This window comes from Pezoporus flaviventris, unplaced genomic scaffold (assembly GCF_033815535.1).
Source record: "Pezoporus flaviventris isolate CSIRO_AGI_PZ_B2104156 unplaced genomic scaffold, CSIRO_AGI_Pfla_v1 ptg000739l, whole genome shotgun sequence".
NCBI classification, from domain to species: Eukaryota; Metazoa; Chordata; class Aves; order Psittaciformes; family Psittacidae; genus Pezoporus; species Pezoporus flaviventris.
The window spans coordinates 49,870-72,507 of NW_026893284.1; the positions used below are offsets into that span (position 1 = coordinate 49,870).

The 22,638-nt window shown below is 49.8% G+C and overlaps 1 protein-coding gene and 1 pseudogene across 2 annotated transcripts; one reads left to right on the plus strand and one right to left on the minus strand.

Annotated features, from left to right (window-relative positions):
* The first annotated feature begins 6,815 nt into the window (after window positions 1-6,815).
* LOC133264302 (sperm-associated antigen 4 protein-like) lies at window positions 6,816-9,224 on the plus strand. 2 transcript variants are annotated; one of them, XM_061444248.1, is made up of 4 exons: window positions 6,816-7,047; window positions 7,599-7,766; window positions 8,149-8,238; window positions 9,031-9,224. In XM_061444248.1, exons 1-4 carry the CDS (start codon window positions 6,949-6,951, stop codon window positions 9,154-9,156), a joined length of 483 nt encoding a protein of 160 aa, XP_061300232.1. In that variant the 5' UTR covers window positions 6,816-6,948; the 3' UTR covers window positions 9,157-9,224. The 2 variants fall into 2 exon arrangements, with proteins under 2 accessions (XP_061300232.1, XP_061300233.1); XM_061444249.1 differs by lacking the exon at window positions 8,149-8,238.
* Window positions 9,225-14,658: 5,434 nt separating this feature from the next.
* LOC133264298 (ankyrin repeat and MYND domain-containing protein 1-like) lies at window positions 14,659-21,991 on the minus strand (annotated as a pseudogene).
* Window positions 21,992-22,638: the final 647 nt, after the last annotated feature.

Consider the following 22,638-nt stretch of genomic DNA (forward strand, 5'->3'; position numbering starts at 1 on the left):
CCAGGGGTGAGGACAGAGGGAAGGACAGCCTGGGGAATTAGGGATCTCCAGAGGGGATGGGATGACTGGGACGCAAAGACAGGGCACTGGCGTGAATTAACCAGGCTGATGGCGCAGAAGGGACAGGACTGTATGGGATGTTAATGTCGGGTAGAGGAATTCAAGTGCAGAAGATACGGGGACTTCAAGCGTGGTGGTTGGTAGAGGCAGAAGGACGACTGCAGAGGACCAAAGTGAGGGGACTGGGAGAGTGTTTGGAGCTGGGGTTCAAGGAAGCGTTTTTGGGGACATTACCACAGTGGACAGGATGAAAGGCAAAGGACTGAGGGGGGCGACGTCCCAAAGGCATTGGGAACGATCAAAGGGAGGGCATCTGGGGACCCTAGGTAGGATAGAGAGGAGATCCCAGGGAGGAGATGCCTGAGGGGACCAAAAGCACGAAGGGGCCCAAAGGGAGGGGTGTGGGGGCACCGAGAGAAGGAATGGGTCAGGCCCTCCTAGGGCGGAGATAGGTCCGACCATTCAGGGAAGAAGCTGGGCTCTGGGTATCAGGAGCTATACTGCGTGGAAGCTTGGGAAGAAACAGAACTGTGGAAGGCAGAAAGCTGCATCACCTGGGGCTTCTCCCTTTCCTCTTGCTTGGGAAAGGGAGAAGCCAACTCAAGGGGTTTCATGCTCACCACTATGATTTCATCTTGCAGGGGAGCTGATATCTTGCAGCCAAGACCTGTTCCCAGCCTTGAGCCCCTCCACGAGGCACTGGGGACTCACCTGAGCATCTGCTGGGGTGCACAGCAGGATGGTGAAGAGCAGGGCCATGCTGAGCACTGCGACCTTCATGTTTCTCTGCGGTGTGGTGAGTCCTGGATGAGGCTGGAGAAGGTGAGGGGCAGATTTATCCCTCCCAGGACTCCTCCTTGCCCTCCCCGAGAGCCCCCAGGGCAAAGCCAGACTTGGCAGAGACACCAGCCCTGGCAGCAAGCCGGCCTAGGCACAGAGTCACCCCTGCCTCCAGCATGGCTTCAGCCACCTTTGCTGGCATCAGTCCAGCTTCCTGCACGGGGCAGCTGGACATGCAAGTGCCCAGGCGTCTGGGGCTGGTGAAGGGGAACAAAGGACCCCTGACAGCCAGGCGTCCTATGGTGTCTGCCCACTGCTCCAACACAAAAGCACCTTCCAACAGCCCCCAAAGCCAGATCCCCCTATCTCCCAGTGCCCCTCACCTCCCAGCACTACCATCTCCCAGCCCCGCCTGCCTCCCAGGACTGTGTTTTCCCCCAGGACTCCCCCAGGAATGTTGCTAGCCTCAGACCAGGGGTCTCTGAGCAGGACTCTCCCTGCCCCCTCTCCATTCCTTGGGTAGCCAGGGGGCTGGGAATGACCCCTCTTCCTGGGGCATGAAGGATCCCGGGATTAGGGAACACTGGGAGGTGGGAAGACAGCTGCGGTGCACTGGCAGGTGGGGATACTGCCGGGTGACTGGGATCTTCAGTCACAGGAGGCGATGGGGAGCACTGGTGAATGCTGGGCACTGGGAGATGAGGGTTTGGCTTGAAGGAGTGCTGGGGTGGTCAGAAGGCCCAGCTCTAGCCCACCCCATTTCCCATGCACTGTAGTCCCCAGTCTTGGGCAGTCCACAGCCATGGCCTCCCCAGTGCAGAGAACGGAGCAGAATATCCCCTGCCCTGACCACCAGCCTGCCACTGCCTGGGGCCACCATACCCACCCAGGTCACTGGAGTCCCACTCTGCAGAGCTGCCTCCAGATGGTGGGTCCCAATGACTCTGTCCCCAGCAAGGCTCTGGCTCCCTGGATGGCACTCGGACACTGGTCACCCAAGGCCCTTGTCCCCAAGGGATGTCCCTTCAATGCCCTCATCCTTGGCCAGGCCAGCTCTGTCCCTCAGCAGGATGTGGCCACCCGGAGGGACACCGTGAAGCAGATGCTTGTCCTCAGGCAGCCAGTTGGAGCTAATTGCAGGGACAACAGAGTTCCCATGGCAACAGGAGAGATGTTTGTTCTTGTCATCCCTCTGGTCTGTGTGTAACTGATAAGCTTTATTTGCCTAGGGCCAGGAAGTGCTGGGGTGGTCACGATGCCCAGCTCCAGCCCACCCCATTTCCCATACACTGCAGGCCCCAGTCTGGTCCAGTCCCCACGTTGCCCCAGGGGAGCCCAGAGGGAGCCCTGCTGAGCCCCACTGTGACATCAGAGCCGCCAATCTTGACTCAGAACTGGGCACCCATACAGCGTTGTGGGGCAGGGAAAGAGCCCACAGCTGCACGTGACTGTTGCCCCGGGCAGGGAAACTCCCGTGGAAGGGCAGCGTGGAGCTGCTGCTGGAACTGGTTTTCCTGAGGAGCCCAGACTGCTGAGGCTTAGGAGGAAGAGCTGAGCAGGGAGGCTGCCTTTGCCCAGAGATGGCAAGCAGAAAGGCACCGCATAAAATTATCCAAGGGACCTTAAATGTCTCCTTGGAGACCACAGCTGACCAACGGTCAGCACGAGAGGCTGCAGGGCGGAGCCACAGCCAGGCGAGTAGGTACGAAGTTGGCTGCTCGTGCATGGGGCATCAGCTTAGGACGGTAGCTGGGACACGGCCTAATACAGCCAGCAGGTCACGGATCAGCATGGGGAAGCTGACAGACGCTTCTGCGCAAGAGCCCTGTGCATTGCCCACCCCCCTTCTGGTGGGCCGTGGCTGAAAGCATGGCTTGCTCTCCCAGCAAGCACTGCGAGCAATCGGCATCTTTTTTGTTTTCCTCCCACAGGAGCCTTTTCACAGAGGTGGAGCTGGTGAAACGCCTTCCTCAGTCCACTCCCAGCTCATCCTCTCCAGGGCCACCCAAGCGTCATGACAAGGCCACTGCACTTGCAAGTAAGCTCAGCACTGGCTCTTGCTGCAAAGTCCTTGGGGTGAACTCCGAGCGCTGCACTGTGCCAGAAGTCTGGCAAAATTTCACAAGTGGCTGGAGAAATGCAGGCTGCTCTGCTCTTCACCCCAGAGAGGTGGTGCCTAGGCCTCGGTGCTTGCCTCCCTGCAGGGAGCCAAAACGCTCTTGGCTGAGCATCCTGGAGAAGAGACCTCAAGACAGAGGCCTAACTTTTCCCTGGTTTCTTTGCCCAGGGACGGTCTTCAGCCTTGTTTGCCATGCGGCAGGTACCCTTGCATCCCTGTGGACATACCTGCTGATCGTGTGCATCTTCACTGTGTACGTACTACCTGTTTCTGCTGTTGGGCTTTTGGGGAGGCGGTAGCCTCATGCTGCAGGGGTCAGGGTGCAGGGAGGGAGCGGGTGAGAATTGGGCTGTGCTGCCGGCTGTGCTTCGAGCAATGGGGACTGCTGCTGCCGCCGCCAGCTTCTTCCTGTTCCTCCGCTGCAGGCTGCATCTTTGCTGTCAAGCAGAGATGGGGAAAGGAGTATGTATGTACTCCGTGTTTCTGTGTTGGACACGGGGAGAAAGGAGATGTCTGAGGGCCAGTGCAAGCAAAGGGGAGAGCAAGGGGTGTTCCTCAGCCAGCTCCCCACTCTCACAAGCACTGCTCATGTTGTGGCCGTTCTCAGGGAGAGCCAAGAGTAAAGCCACTGGGCAGTCTCCCTGCCACACATTCACCAGAGGCCCAGACTTTGGTCATGGTAGGACAACCTGCTGTGTAGCCAGACGCAGGGGTGCGGAGGCGGAAGTCCTGATTTGCTCAACCTCTTTACTTTCGGGGAGTAGTGAGTCCTGGAGTTCTTCTTTGGGGGAAGAGCTGCTGGCAGTTTTGAAAGGTGTGGACAGAAAGTGCCCCTCCTGGGCTCTTCCCTGGCAGCTGTCTGTCAGCAGCAGGCTTCCAAAACAGTGGCTTTCGTGCCTGGAAGTGGTAATCCAGCTGGTTTGCTCGAAACCTGGCTCATTGACAGACATAGGACACCCTCCTTTTTCAGGCAAAAGATGGCCGTGCACAAGAAGAGGTTCTTGAGATTCATTGTCTTCTTGCTTCCAGTGGTTCTTGGTGAGTCTGTGTGAGCAACCATTTGAGAGTAACAGCCTGGTTGTGCTGGGTGCCAGCTTTTCTTTTTGGCCCATATGTGTGGAAACTCGCATGGTCCAAGTGCTTCTGGTGTGCATCCTTGACAAGGACTTGCTTTTCAGCTAGCAGTAAGACTGGTAGCCTCCCAGCCATGCTGCTGCACTGGCCACAGGACCAAAGGGCTTGCTTAGTCTGCAAGCCTGCGAGAGAAGGGAGCATGTATTTCCAAGCCTGAACTGGGGGATACCCAGAGGGGCTGTGCAGGGTGACTGATGCCCCTCCTGATACCTCTCCTGGCTGATGTAGCCTGCTCTCAGGGCTCACAGGAGCAGTAAGGGGAAATGGGAAAGAGCTCTGGGTCACCGAGCACACCTGAAGCTCATGGCTACACAATGCCCTGAAGCCTGTGGTGATGGTTTCCAGTCAGAGGCACGTCCTGTCTCTGCACCCTGTGTTCCCCACCTCCTCAGCTTAGCTGCTGCCCCATCCACAAGGCAACCAGGAGGAGACCACGGTGCTTCAGGGACCACTAGCAACCCAGGTCAAGTGACTGTCTCTTGGTGATGTGAATTGCAGCTGGTGTTTACTGTGGGACCTCACTGCCAGCGTGGACAATGCAGGCAAAGGCACAGAGAGAGGTTGGTGGACCCTCTGGGACAGGCAGCTCCTGCAAGGGAGCATTGCTGACAGTGGCTGGCTAAATCGTGGGCTTTTCTGTGTCCACACAGAGTGAGCCAAAGAAGCAGTGGCTTTTGCCGGGGCTTCCTAGGGAAGCCTCTCCTGGGAAGCCCCAGCAGCTCTGGTGGTGGATACTCTAACAGAGAGTTTTTCCCTTTCAGGCTCTGACACGGGCAGCCGCAGCAGAAACAAAGATGCTGAGGTAAGAGATGTTTCCTGAGCTGGAATTGGACCTATGCAAACAGCATCAGCCAACCTGTCATGGTTTAAGCCCAGCCCGTAACTCAGAACCACACAGCCGCTCGCTCACTCCCCCTCTTCTCTGTCCCCCTGCTCCCCGAGGGATGGGGAGGAGAATCAAGAGAATGTAACTCCCGCGGGTTGAGACAAGAACGCTCCAGTAACTAAGGTGTAGCACAAACCACTGCTGCTACCACCAGTAATAATAATGATAAAGGGAATAACAAGGGAAGAGAATACAACCGCTCCCCACCGGCTAATGGTTCCCCGCCCGACCAGAGCCGTGATCTAGCCCTTCCGGGTAACTGCCCCGTTTATATACTGGGCATGACGTGCTGTGGTATGGAATACCTCTTTGGCTAGTTTGGGTGCAGCGTCCTCTCTCTGCTTCCTCCCGGCTTCCCCTCCTCCCTGGCAAAGCATGAGACTCAGAATGTCCTTGGTCAGAGTAAACATTACTGAGCACCAACTAAAACCAGCGGTGTTATCAGCGCTGTTCCCAGGCTGAAAATCAAAACCACAGTGCTGCACCAGCTACTGAGAAGGAGAAAAATTCCTGCTACGGCTGAACCCAGGACAACCTCGTGCTACCTGCACCCATTTTTCTAACAGCCACGGCTCCTGTACTTCCCTCTGGCCATTGCCTTTCTTTCAGCGTGGGGAGCAAGGGAAGCATTCACAAACCAGAAAGCCCTGTGTCTCTGCTCCTTGCAGAGGGAATGGGCTGCTCTCTGACAACATCTGCTTTCCTGTTCCTGCAGGAATTTGCACACCTTGTTGACAGAGCAGACCCAAAAGTTGCAGCTTCTGCTGGAGGAGGTGGCTCAGCTGAAGGTGGAGATAAGCCGTTTGAAGAAGGTAACCCTGCATTTTGGAGAAGAAGGCTTGGCTGGGCAGAAGCCCTGAGGAAGCACTACCTGGGATTAGTAGTGGGCTCAGCCTGCTGAGCGCAGCAAGCCAGCTTGTGCCAGGGGATTGCTGGGTGAGCTTTGGCACTGCCCAGGCCCTATTCTGGGCCCAGGTTAACTGGTGCTTCAGGCAGTAGGAATCTTCCAGCATTCTTCCCTTGGCACGGGCACCTTTGGCTGCTCTGGCTGGGCCCTGAGCAGCAGGGAGACCCAGGCCCACTCCCATGGCCAGCCTTTGTGGACATGGCCTGAGCATGGAAGGTGGGAACAAGGGAGTGAGGACCCCATGGTCGTGGCCACATATACTGTGCTTGTGGCTCACGTCAGCTGCAGTCTCTCAGCTTACTGGACAAGGCTTGCCTTGTGTTTCTGACACTGACCCTCTGCCTTTCTGGGTGCTGGTAGCCATGCTGAACTGACTGCTGACGTGCTCATTTTCTGTGCTTGTTTGTGTGTTTCCCAGGAGAGGCAGGAGGTGAACCAGGCAGCCCTGGAGTTGGCTTCGGAAGTCTACATCAGAAGATCTGACTGGGCCCTGGAAAGTTCTGGTATGGACACAGCAGCCCATTCTCCTTGCCATGCACTTGTCTGTAGCACTCCCCAAAGGAGGATGTCCTCCAGGTGCTGCTCTCCTAAGCAGGGGAGCTGAAAGCAGGGGAGCTTCATGAGGTCCGAGAGCATGTCTGTGGCAGTGGCTCTCTTGGATTCCCTCCTGGTCCCGCTTCTGCGCAGGTGCCTCTGGCACTGCCCCCCCCACATTCCAGGGCTGACGGAGGGGCTCTCTTCCTCATCAATGCATTTGGAAAGAGAACGGATGGGTCATCCTATCCTTTATTGCCCACACAGCAAGCCCTCAGCTTTGGTCTGCCCTCATTCACCAGCACCCTCAGGCCTTCTACTTGTGGCGCTGAGAGGAGCAGACACCAGGCATATGGGTGCTGTCATCCTGCGCAGCTAGGCACCCCTACCAGCATGGAGATGAGGAGAGGACTGACAGACGTGGAGCTGTCCAGCAGCATCAGAAAGGGCGTCTGAGCACAGGGTCCTCCTACTCGGTGGCCTCGTGCAGTCACCTGCTCTCCCTTCCTTACAGGTGCCACCATTGACATGCAGAGAACTTCAAAGACCTATGACTGCAAAGAGAATTGGGGCTGCAGGGTTTTATGGTTCTTCCACACTCCCAACCCTCCTGATACGATTTTGGAGGTATTGTAGCAGAAACCACCAGTGCATGTTTCCTTCCTGAGAAGCTGGGGACTGACCTTGGGCATTGTCCTCTCAGTCCAGTGGTAATGCTCAAGCCCACAGTGCTGATCTGTTGCCTGAAGCCAAAGCTTGGACTCAGGGCTGGCCTCGATAGAAAGCAGTGGCTCCCCTCAGGAGGGGAACAGAGCTCAACTGCAGCATCTTGCCCACAGTCCTCAGTCACAGCCGGGTGAACGACTTTCTCCCTGGTGACCTCATTTCCATACTCAGCCCTAGCAGTTCCTTTCTGGGGTGGGAGGCAGGGGGTCCTCTGCAGAGCCACTGGGCAGAGAGCTGTGTCTGTAAGGGCCTGACTAGGTTGGCTTAGTAACAGGTATTCTCCTCTTTTCATAATACTGAGAGGCTGCTGCTTGTGTCTCATTTTCAAGCCTCATTTTCAAGATGGACTAGACCCCCCAGACACACCAGCACCTGTGCTTCAGGCTACATGAGCAGCTGTGTTGAACTGAACATGGGCTCACGTTTCATTAACTCTCACATTCTGATTGCAGCCGGATATTTCCCCAGGAAACTGCTGGCCATTACAAGGGCACCAGGGCCAGGTGGTCATCAGGTTGCCAGCACGAGTCCATCTGACTGCTGTCAGTGTGCAGCACACCTACAAAGAGGTCTCTCCATCTGGGACCGTCACCAGTGCCCCCCGAGACATCGCTGTCTTTGTAAGTCTCTGCTGGGTGCTTCTGGCTGGCACGTGGCCCTGGGGCAAAGCCGTGACTGGAACTTGCTTGCTTTGTGCAAGCTTTGTGCAAGCAAGTCCTTGGAGATTTGTGTCCTGCTTTCTCCTAAGCCCTGCAGTGCACTTGCAGGATACTTCAGGGGCTCTAGGGGTTCCATCCCTCTCAAGACTCATTCTGGTGAGAGCACCTCAGGGCTCTTGAATAAAACACAAGGTGGAGACAGTGCTTAACTACTGCTAGAGCCCCAGGAGAGGCTCAGTAGGTAACAGCCCATGCAGTATATGCTGATCCAGCACATACAAACATCCTCTTTGCCGGGACAAGTCTGAGCTTCTCTCCTTCCTCCTTGTGCTTTTCCCTTGAGGGATTGAATGCAGACAGAGAAGAGGAAACTCTCCTTGGGATGTTCGTGTACAACGTGGCAAAAGAGGCTATTCAAACCTTCCCTCTGAAGGTACAGTCTGTGCATGAAGGCAAGATGCCCAGAGAAAACCAGCAGTGCCTGCAAGTCCGTGGCAGGAAGAGCGTGAATGCTCTCTCCCCTGGCGCAGGGGCCCAGACCACTGCCGAGGAGGCCTGGTGGAGCTGGGAGGACTGAGTAGCATGCCGTGGGGGTAGCAGCAACAGGTTTGCAAGGGCAGGGTTGTTCCTGTGGGAGCTTAAGTCCTGAGAGACCCCTGGCTGCAGCTGCTGCCTTCAGCAGAGCCAGCTGCACACATGGCCTCTCCACCAAAGCAACATCTTTGTGCCAGGAGAAATAGGGATACCTGGTGGGGAAAGCTGCCGGACAGCATTGTCGCTCCACCCTTTGGCCTGCTGACAGGCTGGACAGTGTCCTTTCCTCCCAGCACAACACGTCCCTTTTCTCCTGGTGCCCTCACACCTGCCAGGAGGAAGGCAGGCAGAGAGCATGGCGGGAGCTTAATGGACTTTCACACCAACTGTCTCACGCATAGGAGGACCTCCCCAGCCTCTCTGTCAGCACACAGCAAGCTGCAGAGGGAAGGGGGCAAAGGGAAGGGAGGCGCAGTCCCCAGCAGGCCAGGTTCCAGAGGGTGTCTTCTCCCTTCCCGTGCCTCCAGTCTCTGCAGGAGCCCTGGTACCAGCAGTGAGCCTCAGATGCCTACAGCCACTCCTACCCACTTTTGGAAGCTTGTTCCTGAGCAGGAGCAGGGCAGGCAGGGGGAGAAACGTCAATTGCACCGTCACACTTAACACCTCAGTTTTCTTGTCACTCTCTTCACAGAACACACACAGAGCCTTTGCGCACATCAAACTTATTGTGAAGAGCAACTGGGGAAACACGGCCTACACCTGCATTTATCGAGTGCAGGTTCATGGAAAGATGGAAGAACAAGAAAACCTCAGCTGAAACCAGACAAGAAAAAGAACACAAGTAAAAAAGAGAAATGGGGGAGGAGGAATAAATGGTTTGTCAGATCAGAGTGGTGTAGAGGATCTGTCTCTAAAGTAAGGTGTGCAGGAAGGTCCATTTGGGGATGGGTAGCAGCAGCCGCTCACAGGGCTACAGGGCAGCCTGCAGGCAGCGGATGTGGGTCACCCACAATCCTTGGGACAGCTCCTTGGGGCTGCCAGGGGCTTGTGAGCTTCCTCTTTTAATTTCCCAGTAGCGGGGCTGGAGAAGCATTGGATTCCCCAGTGCACCATCAAAGGGGTGTGTGTGATGCCTGCCTTCTCCCGGGGGTGGTTTCAGGGGTGTGCAGCCAGCTGTGCAGCCAGGGGTACCGCGGGTTGTCATTCCAAGTAGGGTCCCTGCACCCCAGGGGCTGCGAGTTGGAGCAGCCTGGGTGAAGTCATCTCCCTGCTGAAAGAGCCAGCGCAGGGCAGCTGAGACCAAAGCTGATGGACAGGTGAGATCTTCTGAAAAGCTCTTTGATATCTCGTGTGAATTTCATTTGACACAACAGCCCCATATGCGCTCCTGCCGTGTTCCTCTTTCCTTACTGCTGGAGGGCAGGACTGGCTCTGCCAGAGCCCCAGCAGAGCCCCCTCCTTCCAGGGACACCCTCAGCCTGCACCAACCAGAGCTCATGGAAGGGACCTGCCAAAAGTCTTCCTGAAACCAGAGAAGAGGCAGTTTCAGGGTGCTCTGTGAGAAATGCATCAGGTTTCCCCCAGAGAATTCTCCCCTAAATTGTCACTGTCCTTTCCCTTTTGGAAAGCCCCCCATAACAGGCTCAAGCAAATGTCCAGTGGCAGCTCCGTCACCCACTTCCTCCTCCTGCCATTTGCAGGCACATGGGAGCTGCAGCTCTTGGATGTCTGACTCTTCCTCGGCATCTACCTGACTGTACTCCTGGGCAACGAACTCCTCATCACCACCACAGCCTGCAACCAGTGCCTTCACACCCCATGGACTTCTTCCTCCTCGACCTCCCCCTGCTGGACCTGTGCTCCATGTCCACCGCTGTCACTAAAGCCATTGCCAAGTCCCTCTGGAACACCAGGGCCACCTTCTTCCTGGGATGTGCTGCCCAGGTCTTTTTCTTTCTCTCCTCAAACACACACGAGTTTTATCTTCTCACCATCACGCCCTACAACCACTATGTGTCCATCTGCCAGCCCCTGCATGACGGGACCCTCCTGGGCAGCACAGCTTTTGTGTCCACAATGGCAGCAGCTGACTGGGCCAGAGGGTTCCCCAGTTCTCGGCTGCACACTGTGGGACTTTGTCACTTCCCTCTGCTAAGGCAATGCCCAAAGGACCAAAGCTGGTGGAGCAGAGTGGGTTCCTGTCCCCACTCTGCCTGTTCTGGGACAGTTCTGCCACTGTCCAGAAGCTCTGGGAGAGCTTGGGAGCCCTTCCCTGAGGCCATGTATGAGGAGATCGGTTACAGCTCAGCATGGAAGAAGCAGGCAAGGTTCAGTTGCCCATGTTCAGTGGCTCCCCTCCATGGGGCACATCTGCCAGGCTTTTCCCCCTTACTCCCTGTCCTGGGTTCAGCAGTAGCAGTCATTTTTCTCCTTCTTGGTAGCTGGTGCAGTGCTGTGTTTTGACTTTCGGCCTGGGAACAGAGCTGATAGCGATGTTTTGGTTTGGCCAAGGACTTTGTGAGCCTCATGCTCTGCCAGGGAGGAGGGGAAGCCAGGAGGATGCAGAGACAGGACACCTGACCCAAACTGACCAAAGAGGTATTCCATACCACAGCACGTCATGCCCAGGATGTAACTGGGAGTTAGCCGGAAGGGCTGGGACTGCAGGGTGGGAGGAGGTATGGGCCAGTGCTTGGTCGGGCCTGCGGGGTGAGTTATCGGTCGGCTGGTGGTGAGGTGATGTATTCTCTTCCCTTGTTATTTCCTTTATCGTTGTTATTGGTGGTAGCAGCAGTGATCTGTGTTATACCTTAGTTACTAAACTGTTCTTATCTCAAGCCGTGGGAGTTGCATTCTTTTCGATTCTCCTCTCTGTCCCTCCGGGAGTAGGGGGAGAGCAAGAAGGGGGGGCAAGTGAGTGAACAAGCTGTCTGACTGGGTTTAAACCACGACACTCCCCCACCCAGGGCTGTGCTGCATTCACAGGGCAGTGTTTAGCTCCACTCAAGTGACATGATGCTCTCAGAGCTCTCTGCCTTGCTCACGCTGCTCCTCTCCCTTCGTCCTCACCTTGCTGGGTTTTGGCTGCGGCACAGACATGGAATGAAGACAGACAGTCATCCTCAGCCATGCACACCCCCTCGCACTGCAGCTGAAGGCAAGAGACCAGCTCTTTGGGAGTGTTTTTTATTAGACTCATATTGGAAGTAGTAGAGGAGCCATGCAGAGGGAATGTCGGAGGCCAAAAGAGAGAGCAGGTATTCCAAAACTGAATACAAGAGACTGTATAAAGTGTCAGTGTTCAAATGTCTCCTTCATTCATCTTTTAGAAAAAGAAGAGGCTACTTTATATTAAAACACGGCTCACTGTTGCTCTGTGGGAAGGCATATTGACCTTTGCAGGAATACGAATGACTTGCCAGCATGTAAAAAAAATCAAGCCATTTCTAGAACTGCTCACTGTAGTTTTATTTATGTCAGAAATTCCCAAATTACCCACTTCCAGGGTAACTGCAAGACATACCTCCTCTCTGGATTTTAAAGAGAAGTCTGCTGAGGACAAGGCCTGCTGCATGCAGTATGTTTTGGAACGAGGTTTTGGTTTTCCTCTACTTTTTGTTATGGAAGCTGCTGCTCTTTAGCAACAGCCCTGCTGAATTATTCACCCTAGGGACTGGTGGTGAAAACACAAACCTAACTGGAGATCCTCCAGCTCTCTGGTTCTACTACAGTGCTCAGAAATAACCAAAAGACAGGGTCTACAGCAACAAGAAGAAGAAAAAACTGATAAATTAATCCCTCTGGGTAGCCTAAATAAGTGTATAGCAGCATCCTTTAACAGCATGGTACAAGACCTCCCACTGGAGAAGATACATGCTCTCTATGAGCCGTTGGCTGAGCAGAGGAATTCCAGCAAAGCATGTTTTGTCAGTTTGGGGGCATCAGTAAGATGTAGCTTCTGTTTTCTTCACGCTCAAAAGTCCAGTCTGTGAACCTGTGCCACAAGCTACACACAGCATCATATCTAGAAGACATGTACCTTCCATTTGGAACATCTGGATTTCTCCTTTAGAATTAAAAAAAAAGTTATCTCTTTTGCTGGAGAAAGTGTTGTGTGGGGGTATTTTCTGAAAGACTGCAAAGCACCTCAAACCAAAACAGCAATTGTCACTTACAGGAGTTAACCCTGCAAGCTGTGTGCACTCTGAAGTGCCCAAAGGAAGGCTATTGGCTTTATCCTAGCCCAATTTCAGCATAAAGTACCAGAGCTCAGGGAAGGGACCTGCCAAAAGTCTTCCTGAAACCAGAGAAGAGGCAGTTTCAGGGTGCTCTGTGAGAAATGCATCAGGTTTCACCCAGAGAATTCTCCCCTAAATTATTACAATTTCTGTTATTGTTGGTATTATTTATATTATCACTGTATTTTACTTGCTTTCAATTATTAAACTGTTCTTATCTCCACGTACAGGTTTTCTATTCTTCCGATTCCCGTCACCGTCCCACCAGGGGATGGGCGAGCGGCTGCCTGGTGCTTAGTTACCAGCTGGATTTAAACCAGGACAGAGGGACGCTCCAGTTTGCCCTCATCTGCCCTTACCTGGGGCACACGGTGTGTGGGAAGGGAATCTCCTTTACACAGACACCACAGGAGCCCACACTCCCTCAGCCACTCTGCTCACTGTGGTGATGCAGCCAGAGAGGATCCAGGCATGCGGCCGCTGGCAGAGGAGAGGGGGCACAGACACAGGCACACAGAGCGCAGCTTTGCTGAACGGGTTTATTGATCATGAGAGGGAAATGGCCCAGGGCTCCCCAGGGCTCAGGTGGGGTCCTCCAGGGACGACCACCTCCTCATGCCGCTGGAGGGGGACACGATAAGGATGTCACCACCACTTCCGGTCCTGAAAAACAGATCCCAAAATGAAACAGTCGCCCATGGTGTCTGCTGGCACATGAGAGGGGCCTTGTCCCCAGTGTCTCTCTCTGCAGAGACCTGGGGAAGGAGAAGGGAATTGGAGACCCCAGTAAGCCTAGGATAGGGCTTGGCTCTTGTGAGATCCATAGGGCACCCAGAATCCCTTACAACAGGATGCCTTGAAACCTCCCGGAGCCCTGCCCAGCCCTCACGGTGATCCTGGGGGTCTGCATGGCACCAGAGCCCTTGCCTGTCCGGCACGGTGATCCTCTGCGTCTGCAACGTCCTCTTGCAAGTAATAGAGGAGCTTACAAGGAGAGGTGCCATGCTTTATCTTGTACTCACCAAGGAGCGGCTGGTTGGGAAAGGGATACTCCAGGGCAGCCTTGGCTGTAGCAATCACGAGATGGTTGAGTTTGAGATCCTCAGGACAGTAAGAAGGGTATACAGCAAGCTCACTGCCCTGGGCTTCACGAAAGCAGACTTTGGCCTCTTCTGGAACCTGCTTAGTAAGGTTCCACAGGATAAAGCCCTGAAGGGCAGGAGGGCCCAAGACTGCTGGTCTATATTCAACGATCAACCGGCTTGAGGAAAGGGATGCTTGTATCCTGACCTACAAACTCAGGAGTGTTGTGTAAGGACTAGAAGGAAATGTGGCAGGAAGGCCAGGAGACCTCCATGGGTGGATAAGAAACAGCTGAGAAAACTTAGAAGGAAAAAAGAAGCTTATAAAAGGTGGAAGCAAGGACAGGCAGCCTGTGCAGAATACAGGGACATCGTCCGGGAAGCTAGGGACCAGGTTAGGAAAGCTAAGGCCCAGTTAGAATTAAATCTGGCAAGGGATGTGAAAGATAACGCGAAGGGCTTCTATAGGTATGGAGCAAACAAAACACAGACTAGGGATAATGTAGGCCCTCTCCAGAAGCTATCAGAAGAACTGGCTACCCTGGATTTCGAGAAGGCTGAGGTTTGCAATGACTTCTTTGCCTCAGTCTCCACCAGCAAGTGCTCTGACCACGCTGCCCAAGTCTTGGAAGGCAGACACAGGGACTGTGAGAATGAAGACCTTAGGCCCACTGTAGGAGAGGATCAGGTTCAAGATCATCTTAAGAACCTGAACGTGCGCAAGCCCATGGAACCTGATGAAATCAGGACAGAGCCTTGGGTGATATGATCTAGGGTGAGGTGTCCCTGCCCATGGCAGGGGGGGGGAACTAGATGATCTTCAGGTCCTTTCCGTAACTATTCTATGATTCAATGATTTTATGATTTGTACTGGACTACACATAAGAAACCTCTGTCTTATATAAGACTCTGTCTTATATAAAAGACATGATAGCAGAGTGTTCTGGGGCACCAGAAGGATGTGTTATTTACAACTTAATACAATAGACCTCAAAGTGAATTTAGTTTGGGGGTTTTGGGGGGGGTTGGTTTTCTTTTTTTTTAAGGTTCTTTCAGTGAAATGCAAAGCTTTCACTATAAGAACAGGCAGGCAGTAATCTCAACTGCCTGCTCAGGTCCTCTGCAATCTGAATTTCAAGAGCTGAAAGATGAGCTCAAAAAGCAACATACCTTGTCTGGACCATTTATCTCATTTCCATCTTCTGCCCTTGCATTAAGATCTGGGGCAGAATGCAGGAGGTACTGGGTTACCTGGACCCCTTCCTCCCCAGGAATCGAGGCAGCCATGTGGAGAGGAGTTAACCCCCCTAACTGAAAACACAAACATAGCATTAAGACTCCTGTTTACCAGAAGCAGCACTTAAGTAGTGATAAATAGTATTTTAAGAATAATCCAAGCTCACTCTTCCCATATGCTGTGCCTCAGAATGGCCACCAGAAATCTAGAGCCCGGACTTATAAGACTGTGGAATACTAAAGGCCCCAGACGCTTAGCCTGTTAAATATCACAACAGCTGTAACCAACGTGAGGAGCAGCTTTGCAAATATTCCTCAACCACTCACAAGCTTGGCAACCAGAAAACATAATAAGAAAAAAATACTTGGACAGTAAGGAGCTTTGAGTTCTTTCTACTAAAAAAAAAAAAATAAATCTTTGAATAGGATAATTGCTTTAAACAGCTTTCTGGCCGTTCTAAGGCTGATTCTGACGTGCAAGATATTTTACGGTAGGGCACTGAAGCTGCAGTACACATCTAGAATCCCATTATTATGAATTACCATTCAGTAAAACCTTCGATGGAAGCCGCACATCAGACCTGGCTCCCCTTTTTAAGAGGAGTTCCACTGCTTTTGCATCCGCACCTTTAACAGCAAAGAACAGGAGGTGTGGTGGGGCCCAGGATGCGCTGCGATCTGCACCTCGACGAAGCAGTAGCTGGATTGTTTCCCATCTCTTCTGTCGTCTAGAATTGACATAGAAAATACCAGAATAACATCTTGGCACTTTCCAAGAAAACTCTAAAAGCTAGTGGACTAAAATGGCTTGCAGGTAATAGACTATAACTGTCACTTAGCAGAGGGAAGACATAGCAGTCTTTAGGACCACATCACAACTGTCATACCCCAAGCAGGCAACAATATTATGACCTGAAGAGGAGATGGTACAGTCAGTGTATCTCAGCCCTCTAAACTAAAGCAGTGGCATGCAAAGAGCAGCCTCTGCAGTCATGAAAAGCTGCAGCATGGGGACAGATAAAAGAAGCTAGGCAAGGTTCTCTGCATCTTCACCCATCTCACATGTGACTTGTAAAACATTTAATCTTAGTATTGTTTAATGAAAGAAACAGAGTCCTCCTTCCTGCCATCAAAGACTGCTTGGAAGTTTCTTTCCTCAAGTAAACTTCATTTACCCATCCATCCCAACAAAACAAAGGTACAGTGTTTCTCTTAAACAAAAGCTGGCACTGGAGCTATGCTAGATTAGGACAGTATATTCCAGGTGCCATCTGCATTTCTATGGAGGCAAACTATCCACACACACACACACAAAAGAATCTGACACCCCAACAAAATAAAGCAAACAGCACTTGGATATCACCAATACTTGGATATCACCCAGAAATTGCATCACAAAGTGTTCTCACGGTATACTCATCTTTTCAGGCATTGCAGTAACTCTGCTTTACCCACAAGCCCTACATTCAGCAGATCTCTATATTCCAATGAACGATATGCAGTATGCACACTATTTCAGACAACAAGAATCATGGGAGGTGGGAGGATGTGCCACAAAAGTAAAATGTGGCACAAGTAAGGGATGAAGGTCAGAAGGCCAACCATGAACTTTCAGTCTGGGGGTTTTGAGATGTCAAAATGACCTACACTGCCATAAAACCCACACAAAAATTTTGACATCTTTGGTGACTGCTCTGTAAGCAAAGCAAAAAGTGCCCCTTTCAAAGATCCACAGATGCGAAACAGTTGGCCTACGTTTCAGTTATCACTGCTGAACAGACACTTGCAGAACACAACAAGCAAGTTCATATGCAGTCAAGACTTCAAGTAACAAACAAATATATTCTCCTTCCTCAGCTCTGCACTACACTGCAAGTGTCCATGGCATATTTAGAAGCTTTTCACACTCTTCTAACAAGACGTCTTGCTCAAGCACAATGTCCTTTGCTTGAACTGCATTTTTCAACTTATAATCTTTGTCGCTGCTGCCATGAGCCACATTAGAGTGTATAAACAATTAGTGGTTTCTACTTGAAAGCAAGATTTGTACAGTTAAACAATCAAAAAATATCTTTCCTTGCAATGGATGCACGCTTATGTGACATATGTGAAAAAATGTTACCTCCTTTTTGCAAAACCATTTATGAGAGTTGGTCTCCCATTCCTAGCGCATGAGACTTACTCTGACATTATGCCTTCAGCATCACTGACAGTTTCTGAGGATTCTGATTTTTCAGTCCACTTAAAGATTAAAAAAAAAAAAAAGAAAAGAAAGGTTACTAAAAAGGTTAAAAAAATCTTCTTCCTGTGCATGACTGAGTATACTAACACACCTGTTAATCACACCTTTAATATACGCTGTATACCTATACAGCGTATAATGATACTGGAATTTTGTTAACCACTGTTAGGGAAATAATTTAGAAGTAAATTGTAACTACGTTTTTGCTTGTTCGTTTGGTTTAATTTCTTAAAATAACAGAATATTTTTCTTCTTCAATTTCAGGGGAAGTTCAGGTCAGATATAAGGAAGAAGTTCTTTACTGTGAGGGTGGTGAGGCACTGGAACAGGTTGCCCAAAAAAGAAGTGGGTAAATGCTCCAACCCTGGCAGTGTTCAACGCCAGGTTGGACAGAGCCTTGGGCAACACGGTCTAGGGTGAGGCATCCCTGCCCATGGCAGGGGGGGTTGGAACTGGATGATCTTAAGGTCGTTTCCAACCCTAATTTTACTATGATTCCATGGTGTCTAAAGCATGTTTAGAACAGTTAAATCTTTCTTCCAGTATACATCACCTAATTTAAGAGAAAAAGAATTGCTGAAATAAAACGAGACACACACAGATTTTCAACCTGCATTAGCTTGCATGAGAATCTGATACTAGGATCTACAAGGTTAATTCTTCCAAATCTGGGTGCACGTTCAACTCAGAGGAAAAGTGAAAGCAGTGTATGTCTACTCGTCAAATCTCACAACTGTTACAGACACGGACCAACATAGAAAGATCCCCTCTCTACTCCTCATTACATTATAGTACTATGAGAGTTACCAGCTCTACACTGATTTTCTGTGCAGTTTCCAGCAGCAGCTCTCTCTCACTCCCCTTCTCCCTTTCCCATAATTGCCTTGCAACTTCAGCAGTGTTTCGCATGATCACATGATCATACTCTTGGCACTGGAAGAGTGACTTCAGAGCAACCAAGGATTACTTGGGACTTAATTTCCAACAAGTTTCCTCGAAGCATGGGCCTAATCTGTCTAACCTCATGCGAAAGTCCCAGAGGCACCCTTTCCATTTCTAGACTACGTTGAAACACTTCTAAGACCACACAGTTCCTGCCCAGACCCCTTTTTCAGCCGTTTTCTCATCCTGGCTGGTGATTCCCGACATCCTTGCTTTCATTGCTTTCCCATTCCCATGTTTGTACTCTTACAAAATTCATATCCTGTTCCTACACAGGAAGCAAGAGCAGGTGTTTCATTTTGTGGCAGAAGAAAGGTTAGGGATACGACTCTTCCTTTTTGAGTACTCCCCAAGCATCAGCAGACTTCTGACAGAACAATTGCTTTTTAGTAGCCACCTCCATGATGCCAGCAAGGTTACCTAGCACCAGGAGAATCACCTACATCCTACTGTTCTACTTACACTTTTGTAATTCCCATTAACTCTCCCACTGCATCCTCACCGTGTTAAACACCTCGCCAGCATAGCCTCGCATTCTGCTATGGACACAGTGCCTTATTTCAATTGCTGAGTAAGCTTGTAACTAACTGCACAGGGGCATGTTCCTTCGAGTTAGGAGTCAGCAGTGAGAGCAGAGATTATTCTGCAGTCTCAGAGTGCAAAATGTATTAAACTTCTGAGTTTGTCCTAGGGAGTATATACAGTAAATTTTAAAAGCAAGCTTACAGGTTGACAAAATAATGCATTATGATTCTGTTATTTTAGATTAGAAGTAAACAAACCTTGTAACTGTGCAAGCTCCTCTCAGCAGTATTACCCTTAAAAGATTCTTCTGGATAAATGAGAATAAAACACATGGAGAGAGCAGATAATCCTTCATCACTACACTTACTCACATCAGCTCCACTATGAAGAAGAAGATTGACAACAGCATTATGGGAATGAACCTGTAGAGGGGAAACATCCATATTTGCACACACTTCTAGCGTGGGACATGGACAGAACTGACAACACAATTTTGAGGTAATGATGCTCTACACTGTTTGTCTAATTCACATTTATATTTTCCTCAAAACAGAAGCTCAATGTCTTACAGGGTTCAGAACAGAACATTTTTTGGTTAATTTTAAACTAATGGATTTTGCAGGAATTCATCGAGGATTCGTGCACAGAGAGACTAGAAATGACTGAGATGGCTATAGGAGAAATACAGCGTTTGAAATTATCTAGCTTCTGCTTGGCATTTACAGTGAATACTGAGTACAGCTGACAGCAAAACAAAGAAGAAAGGCAGGGGGAGAGACTGCATCCCCCTCCGACAGAAATCGGAGTTGTACACGCATAGCTTCAGCCACCACCACTTTTCAGCAAAACCAAAACAACTCTGTGTGCATCTGATTTCAAATAGGAGAAAAAATAATAAGTGCACAGTCACATCCAAGAACGTAACACCGCATAATCACAACCTGAAATCAAACCTGGCATTCGAAATCACTGCTAATATTTACTGAAGGGCTTCTTTTAGGTTATTTATTCACCACAGGGGTTGGCACGATACCAGTCATTACGGACACTACTCATGCCACACCGCTTTTCTGGTTTTCCTGCTTGTTGAACATTCCTTCGTACTATGTAAAGAAACAAGAGAAAAATTTAATCCAGCCTACTACCCCAGGAATTTTCTTATCATGTGGTAAAGAGTCATGCTTAGAATCTTGCAGCTGCAGCAGCAAGTGCTGTGTATCCACGCTTGTCAGCTACGTCTGGATGAGCAAGCCCGTTCCTCAGAATCAAACAGACCCCATCATATTCTCCTCTTGCTGCCTTCTTAATTAGCTGCTCCGAGGCAAGTTCTCTGGGGCGTGGAGGCCCGTAAGCATTGCGGGCTCCGCTGAGAATGAAGCTGACATCTGAACTGAACTCCATTTGACTGACTCCGTTTAAGCAGCCAGGTACTCTCAGACCACTGCTGCAGTTACAGAAAATGCATCAAGAATAAAATATGCTGGTCAGCAAGATGGGAAAATAAGGCTAGCTATCATTTTAAGAGCTATTTTAGATAGTGTGAGCTTGCTTATATTAATGGGGTGCTGGCAGTAGCATACAGCTTTTATGTAGACAAGTTAAAAGTATTTTAGATGTTTGATGGATGGATAAGAAAACAAAATGTAACTTCCATGTGTTTTTATGAACCAATTTAGCATGCAGAGTCATGACATTTGTTTATGATTTAATTTTCATCGCCTGCTTTGACTATAAAATATACATATGTAGCTTGTGTTCCTATCAGAAAAGCAAATAAGGAAATACTCTGTGGGCTCAAAAAGCATCTCCGCATACAAGTATCAAGCTGCATAAAAACTGATGTGCAGTTGGCAGTTCTACTGGCTGTAGACTTTTTTGTTACAGCGTATTTTGTATAGCCTTGAAGAAGAACAAGAGTCAAGACAACCACAGCGAGTTATCAACAGCCACATTTTCAGTACTTTCGAAAACCTGGCACTATGCTTCTCCGTATTTTTATTTCCATGCAAGACTACACTCTCAGGACAGCGAAGATCAGAACAGGTCTCCACAGCCCTTGACTCCCAATTCTTTTCAAAACTGGACTTCCACAAACCCTGACTTGGTAATGAGTAATGGGATTATTTTTCTAGATGTGACCAGGAGAAACCTAACCTTTAACTTAAAGGAATAAAATCTATAAATTGAGAGGTGAATACGTTATTTGCTTCCTTTTTTTAAAAAAAAAACAACCTTATTGACAACTTGTAATCTCAAGGCCACAAAACCCAATCTGGAGTGCAGCTTTTATCCTGCAACGCAAATTCGAAAATAATGAACACCCATGGATAGTAACTGATAAAAACCCACACATAATAAACAAACCATCAACAGTTACCTGTGCTTATACACATGCATCTGCATTCTAACATGCCAAGGGTCCTCCTCAGAAAGCTTCCAGGTGTTCTGAAAATACAGAGCATCACACTCTTCCAGGAAGGAGTGAGTCAAAGCAAGATGATCCATGTTAAGGGAATATGCAAAGACTCCTTCAGGTAAAATATCCTTATCATCAAAAGGGAGATGTTTATAGCTATGGAGAAATGGGTCTTCCTCAAGTGAAATATACTCCTTCTGAGATCTGTCATCAATGTATCTGCAGTGTGCTGGATAATCCAAGACAGAAAAATAACCAGGTACTTCAGTACATAGTTTAATTAGATGATCTCTGAGTGTCCACAGATGGCTCAAGACAGGTTCACACGAAGCTATCACAACCTCAAAACAGCCATTTGGAGCAAAAATCAGCAACGTCACACTGAACTGTTTAGCTACAAAGATAAACGAGTAGGAGAAAAGCACTATCACTGGCAGAATATGCTGGCAAGCATAAAATTCTGAGTATGGTTATGATCTGAAGTGTCTCTCTTTTTCCCCTAGCTTTAGATTTTACATCATATACCCAAACTAAAGCTCTCCTGAATCTGTAATTAATGCCACATTATCAACACTGAGCAAGAATGCTGTGTCCTTGTTGATGTCTCCTCAGTGTTGATTGATCCTCTAAATGCAAAGACTCTTACATTGTTTCTCTCTATGTTTTAGATTATTTGATGAATTGCAGAGATACCCAGGGATCAGCAGGAACAGGTGGGCACTGCTCTCCTACACTTGGGACTTTTCAGCTATACCTCTTAGGAAAATGAAGAAGGACTGCACGATCTTAGAAAACAAGACTTCCAGCTTCTACTAGCAACATCAGGGCTGAAAATGATGCCCAACAGCCAACCAGCTACCTGGAAACTTCAGAGTGCTATCTTCACAGTTTCCTAAAATGCAGTATTTTTCCAGTTTCTTACTGCTGGCATTCTAATATGCAGTACTTTTCCAGTTTCTTACTGCTGGCATCCTAATATGCCTTTTGAGAGTACTGTCTAACAAATAAGCTCTTCATCAAAGAAGGAGAATAAGTACCAAAATTATATACATTAGATACGTGAACAAGAAACTTTCCCAGGCAGCACTGGCGAGGCTGCACCTCAAATACTGTGTTCAGTTTCAGGCCTCTCACTACAAAAAAGACATTAAAGTGCTGGAGCTGGTCCAGAGAATGGCAATGGAGCTGGTGAAAGGCCTGGAGCACAAGTGTGGTGAAGGAACTGGGGGTGTTTAGCCTGGAGAAAAGGAGGCTCAGGGGAGACCTTATCACTCCCTACAACTACCTCAAAGAAGGCTGTAGTGAGGTGGGGGTTGGTCTCTTTTGCAGAGTAAAAAGAGAAAATGGCCTCAAGTTGCACCACAGGAGGTTTAGTCTGGATATTAGGAAACATTTCTTCACTGAAAGGGCGGTCAGGCCTCGGAACAGCCTGCCCAGGGAAGTGGTAGAGTCACCATCCTGGAGGTATTTAAAAAGACATGTAGATGTGGCACTTAACGGATGTACACCACTTAATGGTGGACATGGCAGTGCTGGGTTAATGGTTGGACTTGATGGTCTTAAGGGCCTTTTCCAGCTCAAATGATCCTATTATCACCTCCTTCAACATTTCCCCGTG

What these genes read in the sequence shown, in the direction of transcription:
- LOC133264302 (XM_061444248.1), top strand. Translation starts at nt 6,949, where the DNA reads ATGCAGAGAACTTCAAAGACCTATGACTGCAAAGAGAATTGGGGCTGC. An exon ending in CCCGAGACATCGCTGTCTTT is followed by an intron (nt 7,767 to 8,148) that starts GTAAGTCTCTGC and finishes TTTTCCCTTGAG; the next exon opens with GGATTGAATGCAGACAGAGA. An exon ending in TTCAAACCTTCCCTCTGAAG is followed by an intron (nt 8,239 to 9,030) that starts GTACAGTCTGTG and finishes CTCTCTTCACAG; the next exon opens with AACACACACAGAGCCTTTGC.